This window comes from Anopheles maculipalpis, chromosome 2RL (assembly GCF_943734695.1).
Source record: "Anopheles maculipalpis chromosome 2RL, idAnoMacuDA_375_x, whole genome shotgun sequence".
NCBI classification, from domain to species: Eukaryota; Metazoa; Arthropoda; class Insecta; order Diptera; family Culicidae; genus Anopheles; species Anopheles maculipalpis.
Window position 1 is genome coordinate 36,407,683 of NC_064871.1, and position 19,163 is coordinate 36,426,845.

Below are 19,163 nucleotides of genomic sequence, written 5' to 3' on the forward strand. Positions count from 1 at the left end.
TAAATATACCAATCTGCTATATGAAATAAAGAGAAGAATCCAGTTTGCTGTTACCCAACAGACCCGCCCCGAGCCGTGGCCTGAGATTGGGCGGACATGGTGATCGAGCAAGTTAATTTTTTTTAGCTCGGATCTGACTGTAAAAAAAATCGGTTGAAAGGGGAGTTACCGGAAACATTACGTCAACAAGTTTTCCGCTCCTTGAGCTGAAAACCCGGAAAAAATGTCTATGGGGGACCGCAGTTGAAGAGAAAGACAGCATGATGCGATACAAATAACTCTGGTACATGAACCGAAACTTTTTTAATATCAAGTTTTCAGCGTTTTGAGTATTCGTTTGGAGATCTCGGTTAGTGTACAAAGGCTTTTACATTTCAGCTATGTTCACGCTGTAAAAACTGAACCAACATTAGAAAAAGATGACGAAGAAGCAGAAGATCAGACCGATATGCAGATAGATATTTTTTGTACCAAAAAGTTTGAAAACTATCTTAAATATATGCAATTTATGAATGAAATGGCTGGGACAACCGTTATAATTGTCTGTTGGGTAGTCGTTGCAGTGATCGTTGCCATGCAACATGCAACAAAAGTGAAGAAGTCACACGCATGCTATAAACACATCGTTTTGCGGACGATTCAATGCAGACGTCAAAGGAGCTGGCCAATTTTTTCACACGCAAACACGTTTCATATGTGCCGGCTGTTTGTTTCGGGGTGAAGTTGGACCACAGTCGAACTTGATCTGGAAAAACGGAATTTCTACGCTCCACTCAACATGGTATCAACATTTGTGTGTTCCAAAACGAATGCAGCGGTTGGTAAGTAACGGGGCCGAAACTGCTGACGCTAATGCGGGACAGTTGGCTGGTCATAAAAATAGGTGCACCGTTTGCTGACGAAATTTTCCATCCAGGTGGACTCATCGCAGCGGAATTGCTGCGTCCGTCGTACCCGATCGAGGTACGGTGGGGTAACGAAACGTCCATCTCGTACTCAACCCGTACGTTGGCTTGCATCACCAACAACGATGTGCTGCGAGCGTTGGCCAGAGTGGCACCCTCCTTTCGCCTGTACGGTGCCACACCAATCGAACGGACGCAGATCGATCACTGGCTAACGTACACACTGTCGATGGAGAAGAATCTGGCGGATGAGTTGAAATATCTGAACAAATGTCTCGGTCCGCTAACGTACCTGGTGGCCAATCATCTTACCATCGCCGATTTGGCCGTGTTTAACGAGCTGTACGTTCGGTACGATGAGTTGCAAAAGATCGGCCTTCCGATGCACGTGCAACGATGGTACAATCTAATTTCGGCACAACCTTGCACGAAGGAAGCGCTCCAAAAGCATGCAAATGAACTGCTCGCGGCCACAGCTTCTGCGGCAAAGGGGAAGGAATCGAGTCCGGAGAAGGGTGCGGACGGTGGTAAGCGCGAACAGGGCAAGTTCGTCGATCTGCCCGGTGCCGAGATGGGTAAGGTGGTGGTAAGATTTCCACCGGAAGCATCAGGCTATCTGCACATCGGCCACGCTAAAGCGGCCCTGCTGAACCAGTACTATCAGCAAGCGTTCCAGGGCAAGCTGATTATGCGATTCGACGATACGAATCCGGCCAAAGAGAATGTACACTTCGAACAGGTGATCCTGGAGGATCTGGAGATGCTGCAGATCAAGCCGGATCTGTTTACGCACACCTCCCAGTACTTTGACCTGATGCTGGACTATTGCGTCCGTCTGCTGAAGGAAGGGAAGGCGTACGTGGACGACACGGAACCGGAACAGATGAAGAAGGAGCGTGAGGAGCGTGTTGAGTCGAAAAACCGCAGCAACACCCCGGAACAAAATTTGTCACTATGGGCTGAAATGGTTAAGGGATCCGAGGCGGGCCAGAAGTGTTGTGTGCGAGCAAAGATCGACATGTCCTCAGCGAACGGGTGTATGCGCGATCCGACGATTTACCGGTGTAAGAACGAACCACATCCACGCACCGGTACACAGTACAAGGTGTACCCAACGTACGATTTCGCCTGTCCGATTGTGGATGCGATCGAGAACGTTACGCACACACTGCGCACCATGGAGTACCACGATCGGGACGAGCAGTTCTACTGGTTCATCGAGGCGCTGGGACTTCGGCGTCCGTACATATGGGAGTACAGCCGACTAAACATGACCAACACGGTACTTTCGAAGCGCAAGCTGACGTGGTTCGTGGCCGAAGGTTTGGTCGATGGGTGGGACGATCCACGCTTCCCAACTGTGCGCGGCATTTTGCGCCGCGGCATGACGGTGGAAGGTTTGCGAGAATTCATCATAGCGCAAGGATCGAGCAAATCGGTCGTGTTCATGGAATGGGACAAGATATGGGCCTTCAACAAGAAGGTAATCGACCCGATCGCACCACGGTATACAGCCCTCGAAAACGACCACCGTATACCGGTGAATGTGGTGGGCGTACAGCCGGGAACGATGGAGGCGGCAGTACATCCGAAGAATGCCGACATTGGCACGAAAACGGTCCATTATGGGCCCCGTGTTCTGATCGATTTGGCCGACGCGAAGGAGCTCAAGGAGGGCGAGAATGCTACGTTCATCAACTGGGGCAATTTGATGATCAAGAAGGTAAATCGTGGTGCGGATGGTGTGCCGATTTCGGTTGACGCTACACCGAATCTGGACAATAAGGATTACAAGAAAACGCTGAAGCTTACGTGGCTTTGTGAGCTGCCGGCGGATCAGTACACGCCAACGTACTGCGTGTACTTTGAACATATCATAAGCAAACCGGTGCTGGGGAAGGATGAAGACTTTAAGAACTACATCGGTCATCAAACGAGGGTACGTATTGAAGTATGCATTGAAGAAGGCAGAGAAAGAGAGAAAAATAATCACATAACCAATTGCATGTTTTTCTTACACAGACCGAAGTTCCAATGCTGGGAGATCCGGAGCTAAAGAAACTCCGAAAGGGAGACATTATTCAACTGCAGCGCCGTGGTTTCTTCAAGGTAGATCAAGCCTACCAACCGGCCAGCGAGTTTAGTGGAGCTGAGACACCGATCGTACTGTTTGCGATTCCTGATGGCCATGTGACGGCTGTTCCAACCGCAAACGTTCCCAAGAAGGAAGTGGCTGGTGAGGTGAGTGTCGATTTTTTAACGAAACGATATTGCCGTTTGAGTTGGTAAAAGGAGAACGAAACGTCATGTCCTTAACTAGATTGTATGGAGATTAAAAAAAAGTTTTAACACTGGTTGGGATTTCTGGCTTTGGACAGCCTTGTCGAATATATAGAATAATTGATTACGGGTGCTCTTACGCTTTGGAGTTTTGATCATTGATTCTTAGTCCACAACTCATTTGGCAACTCCTTTAATCGGTACAACAGTTGTGTAGCGTGGCAATACGACTTCCGGCAATAATTTGCTGTTCGGCCATTGAAGCTAGAACAACATTGTTATTTCTACTTTTATATCTGATACACATTTCTTGATGATATTAAATTCTATTTTTATTTACCGGATATGTTTTGCATTTTTTATTTTTCAATAACATTTAATATACAAGAGCTATACCTAGACAAACATTTTTTCTATCATGTAGACAAACAAAAATCAGATTTTTGTTTTTAAAAATATACTTTTAATTCAATTTTCAATTTTTAGTCCTAACTTCTATAACCACTTAACACGGGTAGGTCGTACATTATGTATGGGTGTTTGTATTTTGTCATATTATAAAGCTTATATCTTTTGATCTGATCGTCGTATTTGCCTAAAATTTTCAAGAAAAAGGAGACTATTTGCTGTCTGAGAGCATTTAGTTGAGTATTTTACACATTTTTCTTTTTATTTTTCACTTTCAAAGCTGTAATAGGCAATTTTTTGCTGACCAGAATTTTTATTTGAAAATAGGCAATATTTGTGCTGTAAAACTTATTTATTTTGTTTGAATCAGTCGTTAAAAATTCTTAGTTGAAGCTTAGATTTTTTTTTAAATCACAAAAATGATCAATTTTATGAAATTAGAGTGTCCTGGATTTCAAGTGTTTTCCTTCAGAGCACTGAATGTATTTTTTTTTACTTGGAGAGCTTTATCCTGTTCCACGTCGTAGGAAATACTCGGATGCTTTCATTGGAACCGTTTCTTTTAATGCAGTAGTGTTGCGTGGTTCACTCACGCTCGCGCTTGCTGTCCACAAGAAGCGATGCGAATATTAATATCAAAGCAGGCGAACCGATAATCGTCGAGCGAATGGTGGAGTGGGAAGTTATGCTCGCGATGCTTTTGCTGTTGTGTGTGCAAACGTTTGCGTGTTGTCTGTACTTTCGCTGCTTTACGGTGGTGATCGGTCAGAAAGGGTGGCAATCGTGCTTTCGTGTGTGACACGTTGGTTGTTGGGTGCACCATAGTAGGCGACTGTGTCTCTCACTAATGTAATCGCGTGTGTAAATATCTTATCAGCAAAAAAGCAACACTTAACATTTCCCAAAAAACACTTCTTGCCACGGTGTCGACGAATCACTCACGGTATATTTCTTTTACCATTTATCGTTCTTTACATTCAGAGTAAGAAGACGAAACAAACCGCGACTAAGTCAGCAGCAGCAACAGCATCAAACGTTGGCTCGGACGTGTCCAATCTCAACGATTCCATTACCCAGCAGGGAGAAAAGGTACGGAAGTTGAAGGCGGACAAGGCAGCGAAGGTAGATGTTGACGCGGCAGTGAAAGTGTTGCTCGATCTGAAAGCCCAATACAAAGCTCAAACGGGCAGTGACTGGAAGCCGGGCGCGACTGCTGTAGTTGCACCACCAGCATCCGTTGAGTCTTCGGTGGACGCGAATACGCTGAATACGAAGATCGTAGAACAGGGCAACTTGGTGCGTGACTTAAAGGCGAAGAAGGCCGCTAAGGCTGAAGTGGACGCTGCTGTTAAGAAACTGTTGGAGCTGAAGGCACAATATAAGACCGCAACGGGAAGCGATTGGAAACCGGGAGCTGTCGCTGACACTCCACAACAAACCTCCTCGCCGTGTGGTGCTGATGCAATCAATGCAAAGATTGTCGAGCAAGGCAACTTGGTGCGTGATTTGAAGGCTAAAAAGGCATCCAAATCTGAAGTGGACGCTGCTGTTAAGACACTACTTGAGCTGAAGGCACAGTATAAGACAACGACAGGAAGCGATTGGAAACCGGGCGCAGCTCCGGCGGTACCTGGAACAACTCCCGTTCCTTCGATTCCATTAACACCGGCCGACGGTAACATTGCTAGCAACGTTGGTGGCGATTCAGCTGAAGCGATCAACAACAAAATCATTGCACAGGGTAATCTGGTGCGAGACTTGAAGAGCAAAAAGGCCCCCAAAGCGGATATTGACGCACAGGTGAAAACGCTAATTGATCTGAAGGCACAGTACAAACAAACTACCGGAGGTCAGGAGTGGAAACCGGGCTGTGTACCACCACCATCGAACACTGCATCTACTCCATCTGGAACCGGAACCGGAGAGGCCGATTTGCTCACCCAAATCGCAGCCCAAGGTGACACCGTTCGTACGCTCAAAGGCAACAAAGCGGACAAAGCAACCGTTGACTCGGCGGTCGCATTGTTGTTAAAGCTTAAAGCCGATTACAAGTCACTGACAGGCAAAGACTGGAAGCCGGGTACAGTGGTCCCTCCAAAGGACGCTAACGAAGGGAAGGAAAACATGTGTCCGGCCGGTAGTACCGAGCAGGAGGTGTTGGTGGAGAAAATTACAAAGCAAGGTGATGCGGTACGGTCCCTGAAGAGTGGTGGCGCACCAAAGTCCGAAATCGATGCGGCCGTTAAATTGCTGCTCGATTTGAAAGCGGAATACAAGAAGCTTACCGGGAAGGATTATGCTCCCGCCGGTGGTGCTGCTGGAGGACGTCAGCAGACGAAACCGGCCAAGAAGGAAACGAAACCGAAACCGGAACAAAAGGCAAAACCGGAGCCAAAAGCTGCCACCGGCAAGGACGATGGAACCGGGCCGAAAAAGCAAACGCGCCTTGGCCTAGAGGCTACGAAGGAAGATAACCTGCCCGACTGGTACTCGCAGGTCATCACGAAGGGCGAAATGATCGAGTACTATGATGTGTCGGGGTGTTACATCCTGCGCCACTGGTCGTTCGCCATCTGGAAAGCAATCCGGAATTGGTTCGATGCGGAAATTACACGGCTCGGTGTGAAGGAGTGTTACTTTCCAATCTTTGTATCACGGGCGGCGCTCGAACGCGAAAAGACACACATCGCGGATTTTGCACCGGAAGTCGCCTGGGTGACGAAAAGCGGTGATTCCGAGCTGGCCGAACCGATCGCCGTGCGTCCGACGTCTGAAACGGTGATGTACCCGGCGTATGCCAAGTGGATCCAATCGTACCGTGATCTGCCGATCCGGTTGAACCAGTGGAATAATGTTGTGGTGAGTAAGAAAAAGGCATCTAACAGGTGGGTAGATATGTCTTGATATACAGTGTTGGCCAACTTTTAAAACACACAAATATGAATGTGATAGCGGGTCAGTTGATTATACGATGAGTTATAGTGTTTTGAGTGGAGTAACCTCTGATATGGTTCAAAGCGTTGCTTAAAACTGAGTGCCGCGTGTGCCTCACAATCGATCAGAAACAATAACGGGTCGATTTTTGTCGATATTAAGGAAAGTAAAGCAGGATAGATCGAACGATTAATCGCTGAAACAGATAGCTATGTTGAAGCTAAAGGCAATCTACATTTAAAAAGAGGCATCGAAAAGATAGAAGATCGTTATAAGGAGGCAGACCAGGCGTCCTTTTAATTGATTGTGAACCGCAGCCTCTGTTCCATGTTCCAATGGGCTTCCAGGGGCTTAAAATGATCGAATGACCAGATCCAGGCTTCCATTCTATAAACTTTCCCTTCTTCAATTTGTATGTTCAAACAAGTTATATTTACAGTCTGTTTTAAACTTATTTCGTCTGGTCAACCTAGCTATAGGCGATCCTTCGCTCTCGAATGCAATTAAGTCGAGTAAACAAATTGAAATTGACAAAAAAATCCTTTCATCATGGTTAGGACACAGACTTATCTACCCATTTGTTATTTTGCAACTATAAACTCTAAAATATTCATTAAAATTTGCTTATTTGTTTTCTCGCTCCTCCTGCTATTAGCGCTGGGAGTTTAAGCATCCGCAACCGTTCCTGCGCACGCGTGAATTCCTCTGGCAGGAAGGGCACACCGCGTTCGCAACAAAGCAAGAAGCGGACGAGGAGGTACTGACGATTCTCGATCTGTACGCGAAGGTGTACACCGACCTGCTGGCCATTCCGGTGGTGAAGGGAAGGAAGACGGAGAAGGAAAAGTTTGCCGGCGGTGACTACACGACCACGGTCGAGGCGTACATCTCGGCGTCGGGCCGCGCTATCCAGGGCGCGACAAGCCACCATCTGGGGCAGAACTTTTCGCGCATGTTCGACATCGTGTACGAGCATCCGGAGTCGAAGGAGAAGGAGTACGTGTACCAGAACTCGTGGGGCATTACGACGCGCACGATCGGTGTGATGATTATGGTGCACGCGGACAACCAGGGTCTGGTGTTGCCACCGCACGTCGCCTGCATACAGGCCGTGATCGTACCGTGCGGCATTACCGCAACGACGACGGACGAGGAGCGTCGCCGGCTTTACGACAGTTGCCGCGAGCTGGAACGGGCGATTGTGAGCGCTGGCATTCGTTGCGAGGGCGACTATCGGGACAATTACTCACCTGGCTGGAAGTACAACCACTGGGAGCTGAAGGGTGTGCCGGTGCGTATCGAGCTCGGCTTTAAGGATCTGCAGAACGATCAGTTTGTCGCGGTACGTCGGGACAATGGTGCAAAGCAGACGATCAAGCGTGGCGAGGCTACGGTGGCACTTGCGCAGCTGCTCGAAACCATCCACGCCGCCATGTACGAACGGGCCGAGCGTGACCTGCACCAGCACACCAAGGTTACGAAGCAGTGGGCCGAGTTTCTGCAGTTCCTTGAAGCGAAAAACATCATCATGGCACCGTTCTGTGGTGAGATTAGCTGCGAGGATCGCATCAAGGCGGAGAGTGCGCGTGATGATGCGGAGGCCGAAGCTGGTGCACCGGCGATGGGAGCCAAATCGCTCTGCATCCCGTTCGAGCAGCCGGCTACCATTGACCCGAAGGTGGATAAGTGTGTACATCCGGCATGTGGACGCGTGGCCAAATTCTACACACTCTTCGGACGAAGCTACTAAAGGGCCAGAAGGGCTGTGCGAATTAAGATACTACAGTGCGATCAATTAAAGATCACGTTAAAATTACAAACGATATATCTGTCCATGCGTGTGCAAACCATTGCTAAACTAACGTACTACAAGTATATAAATTGGTATCTTTGGTGTTTATTTTTGGCTAACTGGTGACATAATTTGTGCTGTATATACCTCTGAGCCAGCAAGATCAAGGATTTAAGATCCTGGATACCTCGGATCCCAAAACCAGGATCCGCAGAGTCCATGTTCACATATTTCATATTCTAATAAAAAAAAACAAAGGTATCCAACGATGTGCAGCTTCACCCGATTCGAAAAAAATGAGCGAGTTATCACCGATTTTCCATGGGCATGCTGCTGGCAGAATTTTCCGGGTGTTTCTAAGACCACAATAGCCCGTGGGAAATCGACGATAAATCGTTCAGTTTTCGTCCGACCAGAGCATTCTGCATATCGTTGAATGCGTCTTTGAGTCGGGCAACTTTTTGTGGAACCCATCATCCCGATCCCTCCACCCCTTCGCCCAGTTATTCTACGCTCTAGGATTCTAGGATTTTTGCGCCACGAAAAAGGGGTTTTCTGCAGAAAATCTTCGACAACTCGCTCATTTTTTCATATCAAGGCGTGCATCGTACCATCGGATGCGTCTTTGGCTGACACAGGGGAAAAGTGATTTTCCTCAATAACAATATCGCACTGATATGAGTGATATGGATCCGACTCCGCTTGAAGTACATTATAGGATCTGCATACTCTACTCCGTCTTAATACGTCCACGGCGTACCGAACGGTAACTCACCTCTCCAAATATCTGAGCCTGAGTATTACGGGGAAACCCCGGGGACTGGCTCTCCTTCTGTCCTGGCATTCTGCGGAACCTTCAACAACTAGGATGCCTAGGTACTAGGCATCCTACTAGGAACTAGGTGGGGCCCTCCGACGAGACAGGGGGTTGGGGAAGATGTCTGGCAAGCCATCGCCTTAAATAAAATTCCAACGAAATGAAAGGCATTTTAACTACATTTTATAATAAATATTTCAAATAAAAAGTGTAAACAAAACACTGCATCAGTGTGCGTGCCACGTTTGAGCGGCGCGTATAGGCAACAGTTGTCATGAGAAAGGTAAACAAAAGGAAAGCGGAAAGCGTCATTGGACGAATTGTGCCGGCACGCACAGTAAAACCACTTTTCCTGCGCAGTTGGCTTGTACACTTGTAATCAGCAATTTGTGTACGACTAAGAAAAACGTAAGTTAAGCATATTTTCTGCTAGTTAAATGTAATTAATTACGTGTTTCATTTGCAGCTGCAGTAGTAACATCATGACGCCGACGGCTTATAAAGCTCGATTCGTGTGGAAACCGGCCATCGTACGTCCACCAGGAAAAGTCGTGCGAGTTGAGGAACTACCGGCTGCCGGGTGTATTGAAACGGTCGATTTATGTCCACCCGAACAAACAACGTCTGATATTGTGCCATCAATCTTAGCTACTTCCACCGGTGGTGATGGTGATGTTCATGTCGTCATTCGGCCACCTGGAAGGATCATTCGTGTTGGTGCGACTGACAACGAACCGGTACATTCGGCTGCTAATTGTCCAGCACATGCTGGGTGTATGTGCTGCCTGTTGGTGCAGATAGAGAAACGTTTGACACAGTCGACCGATGTACTGAATCAACTCTATGCGGCACTACTTCAAAGGAGGGCTGAACAGTTGCAGCTGGACATGGCGTCTGACGAGGGCGGGGAAGATTTGGAAGCTTTAGAATCTGCCGACAGTGTGTATGGTAGCTCGGAAGAGTTGGAAGATATGGACGGTTCGATGAATGCTGATGTTTCCATCGAGGAATAACTGTCGTAACTAAAATGATGCTGGATTTAAAAAGCCTTTCGGGAAGAATTTGCACGCAACCGTCGAAATCATGATTTAAATCGAAATCAGAATACTCATTTAGGTACAAAAAGGGCTTTTGTCGGTAAACGTTGGGTTTTTTTCAAGATTTAAGCCCTTGATTAGCAACGTTCTGCGTGGCAATTCCATTTTCGGTATGATTTAAGTTAATTTAAGGACATTTTGAATAGTAGAACAGATCTACAATCCAAGATTCACGATCATATGAGCGATAGAGAAGCAGGTTCGTGATAAACGATTACGATAGATCTCAATTATACACTATGCAAGAACACAAACTCAAAGCTAAGAAAGAGAAGGAATTAATTATCTTGTAAAACTGAAGTTGAATTAAATTAACTAACCTATTCAATAATAGCATTTCAATGCAACGATGCCGCTTATCGGTTCCTTGGATCTAAAATGCAAATGTGAGGCACGTTTAGGGATGCTGAACTTACCTCATCAGTGACCAAAGACACAGTGTTGTAGACACAGTGGAATATCGTGACCCATAGGAAAACTGCTTTCGGCGATGGACTGTAATCCAGGACCGAGTTTTCTGAGTACGTTTTGATGAGCTTACCATATCTATTACACTATGTTTTTCCTTCTACCGTTTGATTCTCTTGTTTTTGACCTACTTTCGCAATTAATTTATCTTGGAACTCGAGTTTCATTATGTTGTTTGTTAAGTTCAAAAGGATTACATTTGATAAATGTTCAATTTTCGATAATCGTGACACATAAATCCAATATGAATAACTCAATGCACACATTTTTGATTTTCTATTCTGTCCTCAGAATGATTCGAAAAGGTCCTCCAATAGAGTTTTACAGCAAAAATATTCTTCAGATCGCTATCGAGGAGTGGCGGATTTTGTCTTTCACGGAGGCCCCTTCAAGCAGAGTGGAAATTGGGGGAAGCCCCCTTTATCACATTGAGCATAAGTTTGGTAAGTGTCGGTATTTTGCTACCCATGTAACCGGATTTTTAGCTAATTTCACGTTTTCATCATTGATCTAAAAAAGATTAAAATCGTATCTTAACTGTAAAAATTGCTAGAAGTGGAGCCAAATACGTTAATCAAAATGATTCAAATATCCGGACAAGGGAATATCGCTCGCTAGACTGATTACTCTAGTCTTAGAATGGTTGACCAGCCTCCCTCTCCGTCAGAGCAGTGATGAAATGAGTACGAGCCTCGTCTATGATCCACCTACGGCCTCCATAGTTGCCTCGTATAAGCCCCCGGTAGCACAATGAAGATCTGCAAGGGTTCAGTATGGCTATAACACTCCTTCCACGGACGATGGGAGGATCTACAGAAAGCTGCGCAGTCCAAAGACGCATCCAACGGTATGTTGCTCTCCCCAATCGGACGAAAAATAAGCGAGTTGTCGCCGATTTTCCACGGATTAAGCGGGAAAATCTGTTTTCGTGGAATAAATGGGCGAAGGGGTGGAGGGATAGGGTTGAAGTGTTGTACAAAAAGATGCGCTGCCCAAAGACGCATCGAACAGTATGCTTCACTCCTCAATCGGACAAAAAATGACCGAGTTATCACCGATTTTCCACAGACTAAGTGGGAAAACCCTTTTTTTTGCGGAATACTGGGTGAAGAAAAGAGGGGATCGGGGTAAGAAATGCTACAAAAAAGATGCGCGACACGAAAACGCACCCATTGGTATGCTGAACTCCCCATTCGGATGAAAAATGAACGAGTTTTTGCCGATTTTCTACACAGAAAAACCCTTTTTCGTGGAATAACTGGGCGAAGAGGTGGAGGAATCGGGATGAGGTGTTCTGGGCGAAGAGGTGGAGGAATCGGGATGAGGTGTTCAACGAAAAGAAAAGCGCGACTAAAAGAGACATCCAACGGAAGCTCATTCATCCCGATCGGACGAAAACTGAACGAGTTATAACAGATTTTCCACAGGAATGCTAGGTTTTTCCTCCACAACTGGGTGAAGGGATGGAGGGATTGGGTTGGGGTGTTCTACAAAAAGATGTGCGGGTCAAAGACGCATCCAACAATAAGTTATTCATCCCGATCGGACGAAAACTGAGCGAGTTATAGCTGATTTTCCATGGGAATGCTGGGTTTTTCCTCCATAACTAGGCGAAGGGAGGGAGGGATCGGGTTGAGGTGTTCTACAAAAAGATGCGCGGATCAAAGACGCATCCAACGGTAGGTCACTCATCCTGATCGGACGAAAACTGAGCGAGTTATCGCTGATTTTCCATGGGAATGCTGGGTTTTTCCTCCATAACTAGGTGAAGGGGTGGCGGGATCGGTTTGAGGTGTTCTACAAAAAGATGCGCGGATCAAAGACGCATCCAACGGTAGGTCATTCATCCCGATCGGACGAAAGCTGAGCTGATTTTCCATGGGAATGCTGGGTTTTTCCTCCATAACTGGGCGAAGGGATGGAGGGATCGGGTTGGGGTGTTCTACAAAAAGATGTGCGGGTCAAAGACGCATCCAACGGTAAGTCATTCATCCCGATCGGACGAAAACTGAGCGAGTTATAGCTGATTTTCCATGGGAATGCTGGGTTTTTCCTCCATAACTGGGCGAAGGGGTGGCGGGATCGGTTTGAGGTGTTCTACAAAAAGATGCGCGGATCAAAGACGCATCCAACGGTAGGTCATTCATCCCGATCGGACGAAAGCTGAGCTGATTTTCCATGGGAATGCTGGGTTTTTCCTCCATAACTAGGTGAAGGGGTGGCGGGATCGGTTTGAGGTGTTCTACAAAAAGATGCGCGGATCAAAGACGCATCCAACGGTAGGTCATTCATCCCGATCGGACGAAAGCTGAGCTGATTTTCCATGGGAATGCTGGGTTTTTCCTCCATAACTGGGTGAAGGGGTGGAGGAATCGGGTTGAGGTGTTCTACAAAAAGATGCGCGGGTCAAAGACGCATCCAACGGTATGCTCTTTATAGTGATCTGTCAAGGGACGACCAAGCTATCACTGATTTTACACGGGAATGCTGCAGGCGGAATTTTCCGGGAGTTTGCGGAAAATCTCTCTTAGCCCCCTTCGACTTTAAAAATCACGTTGTGGAGGTATTTCTAAGCGATATTTTAAGGAAGAAACAAAAATGAGATTAAAAATCTTAAAATTGAAGAACAAACTTAAAATGGCACGGAAAAATATTTGTCATCTCGAAAAGAAAAATATTTTTGGCCACTTTTTTAAATTTCCATTTGCTACCTTCTCGGAATCATGCTCTCCTGTTACTCCTGGTCGAATTTTGCCGCATAAAAATTTCCGGATTTTTGCCACAAATTTCGGACCAGGAGTAACAGGAGAGCATGAATTCGAAGAGGTAGCTCGGATCGGCCGAAAATTTCCAAATTCAATCTTAAAATCCAAAATCAGTTTTAAAATCCCGAGGCAAAATTTAAAGTTGAATTCCAAACTTAAAATTTCCAACCTAAATTTAAAACTGACTGGATTTTAAAACTGAATTTGGAAATTTTCGGCCGGCACGAGCTACCTCCACGAAACCATGCTCTCCTGTTACTACTAGTCGCTCCTGGCGGCAGATTTTCGACCAAAATCGGGCCATTTTCGATGCGGCAAAATTCGACCAAGAGTAACAGGAGAGCATGAATCCGAGAAGGTAGCAAATGGAAATTTTAAAAAGTGGCCAAAAATATTTTTCTTTCCGAGATGACAAATATTTTTCCGTGCCATTTTAAGTTTGTTCTTCAATTTTAAGATTTTTAATCTCATTTTTGTTTCTTCCTTAAAATATCGCTTAGAAATACCTCCACAACGTGATTTTTAAAGTCGAAGGGGGCTAAGAGAGATTTTCCACAAACTCCCGGAAAATTCCGCCTGCAGCATTCCCGTGGAAAATCAGCGATAGCTTGGTCGTCCCTTGACCGATCACTATAAAGAGCATACCGTTGGATGCGTCTTTGGCCCGCACATCTTTTTGTAGAACACCTCAACCCGATCCTTCCACCCCTTCAACCAGTTATGGAGGAAAAACCCAGCATTCCCATGGAAAATCAGCGATAACTCGCTCAGTTTTCGTTCGATCGGGATGAATGACTTACCGTTGGATGCGTCTTTGACCCGCACATCTTTTTGTAGAACACCTCAACCCGATCCCTCCACCCCTTCACCTAGTTATGGAGGAAAAACCCAGCATTCCCATGGAAAATCAGCGATAACTCGCTCAGTTTTCGTTCGATCGGGATGAATGACTTACCGTTGGATGCGTCTTTGACCCGCACATCTTTTTGTAGAACACCCCAACCCGATCCCTCCATCCCTTCGCCCAGTTATGGAGGAAAAACCCAGCATTCCGGTGGAAAATCAGCTCAGTTTTCGTCCGATCGGGATGAATGACCTACCGTTGGATGCGTCTTTGGCCCGCGCATCTTTTTGTAGAACACCTCAACCCGATCCCTCCACCCCTTCACCAAGTTATGGAGGAAAAACCCAGCATTCCCGTGGAAAATCAGAGATAATTCGCTCAGTTTTCGTTCGATCGGGATGAGTGACCTACCGTTGGATGCGTCTTTGGCCCGCGCATCTTTTTGTAGAACACCTCAACCCGATCCCTCCACCCCTTCACCTATTTATGGAATGGTAAAGTTAACATATTTTTGAATCATTTTATTTTCACATTTTTGGCTTGTCCCCAAGCAGTTTTTACAGCCAAAATACGATTTTGTCGTTCGGACACTTACCAAATTTAGATACAATGTGACAAAGGGGACACTTCTCCAATTTCCACTCCGCTCAGGGAACCTCTGCGAAAGGCTAAATCCGCCCCTTAGTAGAGTAGATGATAATGAAATTGTTTCTCAAAAAAAAAAGGACATTCTTAGATGAGTTTTGCGCACCATCGTAAAAAATAAGAAAAGCCTCTGTACTTTCCTCAGAAGAGTAAATGTTTATTCATCTAAACTTACTAATAAAAGTACAGAAGAACCTTTTGCTTATTTGGTACGTGTAACAGACAAAAAAAAAAAAAAGAAACGGCCAACAAAAATCTAGAACTAAAATCAAAACGAACAATTTATATTAGCCCCCGGGTTTATTACAAATATTTGCGTCATAAATTGGACTGCGCGCGCTCGTGTGTGTTTGCTTTTTTTTTTATTTGCTGATGCTGCATTAGAAATAAAAATTTGTTATATTCTGTTTACTTGTTTCTTTCTATTGTTTTTTTCCCATATTTTGTTTGAATTATCCATAATCCGTTTTTGTGTGTGTGTGTGTGTTGTCTGTCCATCCCTTGGTGTCTCCCCTACCTACCTACCTTCTTTCTTTCTGCACAGCTTTTGTGTTTGTTTTGCACCGTACCGTACCGTCGTCACTCTCTTTTGTGACCTCACAGATTCGCTTTTTCTTAGCAGAAATTATTATGCATTTACATACAGGTGCATTTTACCCATTTTTGTTTTGTTTACTTTCTCCCGTTACTCTCTAGCCTTTTTACGACTCTGTCCGTCCATTATCAGTGCGCAACACGCGCTGTTTCTGGTGCGATGCGATTTTTCACACACCATACATACTTGGCTACGTTTTGTTAGTGTGAAAATTCGAACCTTCCCGCTGCACCCTAGCTGCGTGTAGCTTCGTGCTATGTTGCTAATTTACTCATTCTTCTACGATGTGAAGGGTAAAAATATATAATTCTTATACTATTAAATTTGTCGATTTAGCAATCCCCACGCCGACCCAACCGACCGTCCTCCTCTTGGCTAAAAGCAAACGTTTTGACGAGTTTTTTTTTTGTTCTCGAGGTGAAGAGCAAACGCGAAAAAAAAAGGTAAAGGCGATCGATGCAACGCAATGCAATATGCAAGATTGACCACCATCATCGTTCTGTTTCTTGTTCGACAGCAAAAATCGGTATATTCTCTGACCTTCTGCTCTTCGTTTGGGACCCTTGCCATTGTATATGCTTATTGGTTATTCTTAAAAATTTGACTCGCTCGGGGGGAAAATATAGTATAAACATAACCCCTACTGTAACACGATGAACAAATTGTTGTCTAAAAATTCGTTTTAATATAACTCCTCTGTTTGCGTCTTTAATTTTAATTTCGGCTCAAAATTTTCAAAAAAAATATCGATTTTCATAATCAAAATAGAAGGAAAGGACTAGCAGAAGAACAAGGTACTATACACGCTTTGAAAAGGGTAATATAAGAAGACATGTAAATGTGTCCTTATATAAGAGCGTTTGTGTGTGTGTGTTTAGGCTGATCAAATAGTAAAGTTTGTAATCAGAGCTCAAATCTCTGGACTGGACCTGATGTGTATGGTTGCGTGGTTTAGAAAGGAGCTCTTTAGTGCGGTGCGGTCAAGGGTAAGTTGGGAACGGGATCATTAAATTAACGTAGTATATAAATCGGAATTGGAATTAGTGAAAGAGGGATTTGTGTGTGTGTGTGTTTTTTTTACCGTACATGTGCTCCGCTTCGTTCCGCTGGTAAAACCTGTGTTCGCGTTTCTTGGCATCGCATCGCATCGTTTGGTGTCTGGATGGTTTAAGTTTTGTCTTCCAGTGACAAAGCCGCCTTCGGATGCTGCTCTAACACCACCTCATCGTCATGATGTTCGTCCATCTTTTCGTGCTGCTGATGAGGATCATGCGCATTATGGTGATGATGATGATGATGAAGATCATTTACTTCTGAAGTATGATGTTCATGATGATGATGATGGTGTGCATGCAGTGACGGCTCATGGTCATGATGTGAATCGGTAGCCATTGCTTGGACACTTTCCTCAACACCAGGGCAGCCCACAGCGCCCTGCGTCGAAAGACCGTCGGCAATATCGTTAAAGTGTTCATCCTCCTGCACCAGACATTCGCTTTCGTCCAAACATTGATCATCGGTTAAGATCGGATGTGGCTGATGCTGCTGGCCGATGTCCGCGAGCGGTGTCGGTTCCATATCTACCACCCCGTCCGTACCTTCAACGGAAGGTGCTACAGCCGGGTTCACTGGAAGGGGTCGAATAGGTTTTATCTTTGCATGCTCCGTTTCAATTAGCTTGCGCAGTTCATCCTAAAAAAAAAAGAAAAAAAAAAGGACATTGTGAACAAGAAAACAAAAGGTCGTATCGTTCAGGATTGCTTCAAAAGCGACACGTACACCCCAACCAAGTTGATCGGCTAAGAAGAAACATCCATCGTCACAATTACCCGTCCAGGCTACGTCTCGCCGATTGCCGGGCAGATCGAAACACAACCCTTCGCCGAACATCATCGAGCGCAGGAAACCGATATTACTGCACCCGACCTTGTCCCGGTTAATTAAAAGCCGGACACAAGAATCATTCGCGTACTCAACCAGAGATGCGAACGGTTGTACGGTAAGCGACGTGCCCATAATGATTAGCAGGTCACATTCGGCAAAATCCTGGTGCGGAAGCATGTGAAACCGTTCTGGCAAACCTTCGCCGAAGAACACGATGTCCGGTTTGATGACACCTCCGCATGGGCAGGTTGGAACTTCGTCGGTGAAGATTATTTCTGGGGACAATTGCGGAAGGAAAAATTGTTTTATTTTCAACTGCTAATTTTTCATAGGTCTAAATTGTTTTTTTTTTGTCTTGCAACTTACCCTTCACAAACTCCAAACTATAGGCCGTCTTGCACTGGAGACAGTGGTTGGTGTAGAACGTCCCATGTGCTTCGACGATCTTTTCCTCGCTAATGCCAGCGATGCGTTCCAACGTGTCGATGTTTTGCGTGTAATGGCGTACCAGCAAACCCTTCTGCTCTAGCAGCCGCACGAAGTAGTGTGACGGTGTCGGTTTGAATGTGCCCGGGTACAGTTCCTTTGCCAGCGTAAAGAACGGTTTCGGATTCCGGTAAAGATACTCTAGCTCGAAGATGGCCTGCGGGTACGGCAGATTGTACTTCATCAGATTGTTGTACAGCCCCGTATCCGGCGATCGAAAGTCCGGTATGCCAGCGGCTGAAATGAAACAAGTAGAAAACAATGTTACAGAGACCTGAATTTGCTACCGACAGGGGCAGATGCACACTCACAGGTTGATATACCAGCACCGACCATGGTGACGATCTTTTTAAAGCCTCCATTTTTCCAATGCTTCAGCACACCCTCGATGTCGACCGTTTCCAGCACTCTCCGGCTAGCGCCACCATCCGCACCATCCTTATCGTCCAATCGATCGGCCGTATAGAAACCGAGCTTGTCGGACAGATACTGGCGTATTCGTTCGATGCTGATCGAATCTTCGCCGTCGTCGTCTTCCGTGTCATCGTACGGTAGAAAGTCGGGTAGTCCGGTGGACGGATCCGGTCCAGCTACACCGTTCACGACGGAGCCCGGTGGCGATGGGCCAAGGGGCGTGATGGTGGGATCCGACGCTGGTTCCGTCAGGGCAACGGATGCACCTGCGATGGCGGAACCGGCGGCCGGAACAGTGGATGAAGCGGCCGTAACTGCTGCAGAGGCGGCCGCGGTCAGCAGACTCGTAGTGGGATCAGCGTCCACCTCGAACGCCCCACCGAGACAATGCAGCATTGGTGCGTGATGTGGTGGGGAGGAAGACGCAGCGGGAGCAGGGCGCTCCTCCGACATTCCAACTGTGCGACGGCCACCGACCGCGAATCGGCGCACACCCTCGGATAGCGTTTGGACGGTCGCACTCAGCTGCTCGATTACACCAGACACGGCGGTGTGTTTCCTGGTGGCGTGTGCCAATGCAGATACAACCGTTTTCGCAGCCAGCTACAATGGTTTATTTGTCACGGTTGTGGGGATGCAAACACTTTTTCGATTGGTGCCAAAAACGATCCAAACGCAAACGTCAACCCCAAGCGAATATTTTCGTCTTTCTTCGTCGTTCTTTTTGCTTGTCATTTGGCAGTGTTGCCATATCGGAAATTTGATGCTAGGTACGATAGTCTTTGGTTGGTAGCGTGGATGACAAACAACGAACTAGACTCATAGAGAA

General features: G+C 46.1%; 3 protein-coding genes across 3 annotated transcripts in view; 1 reads left to right on the forward strand and 2 right to left on the reverse strand.

The window, feature by feature from the left end:
* Positions 1-19,163, reverse strand: part of LOC126557880 (uncharacterized) — a 237,827-nt gene that overhangs the window by 165,631 nt on the left and 53,033 nt on the right. The gene's annotated exons all lie outside the window — the stretch shown is intronic.
* On the forward strand, positions 853-8,278 carry LOC126567095 (bifunctional glutamate/proline--tRNA ligase). The gene is made up of 4 exons (XM_050223327.1): positions 853-2,844; positions 2,928-3,146; positions 4,575-6,452; positions 7,183-8,278. The coding sequence occupies exons 1-4, from the start codon at positions 853-855 to the stop codon at positions 8,275-8,277; spliced, it is 5,184 nt and encodes a 1,727-aa protein (XP_050079284.1). The 3' UTR covers position 8,278.
* Positions 16,712-19,053, reverse strand: LOC126557468 (NAD-dependent protein deacetylase sirtuin-2-like). The gene is made up of 4 exons (XM_050213257.1): positions 18,232-19,053; positions 17,801-18,157; positions 17,330-17,709; positions 16,712-17,242 (listed from the first exon to the last, which is right to left on the reverse strand). Exons 1-4 carry the CDS (start codon positions 18,785-18,787, stop codon positions 16,718-16,720), a joined length of 1,818 nt encoding a protein of 605 aa, XP_050069214.1. The 5' UTR covers positions 18,788-19,053; the 3' UTR covers positions 16,712-16,717.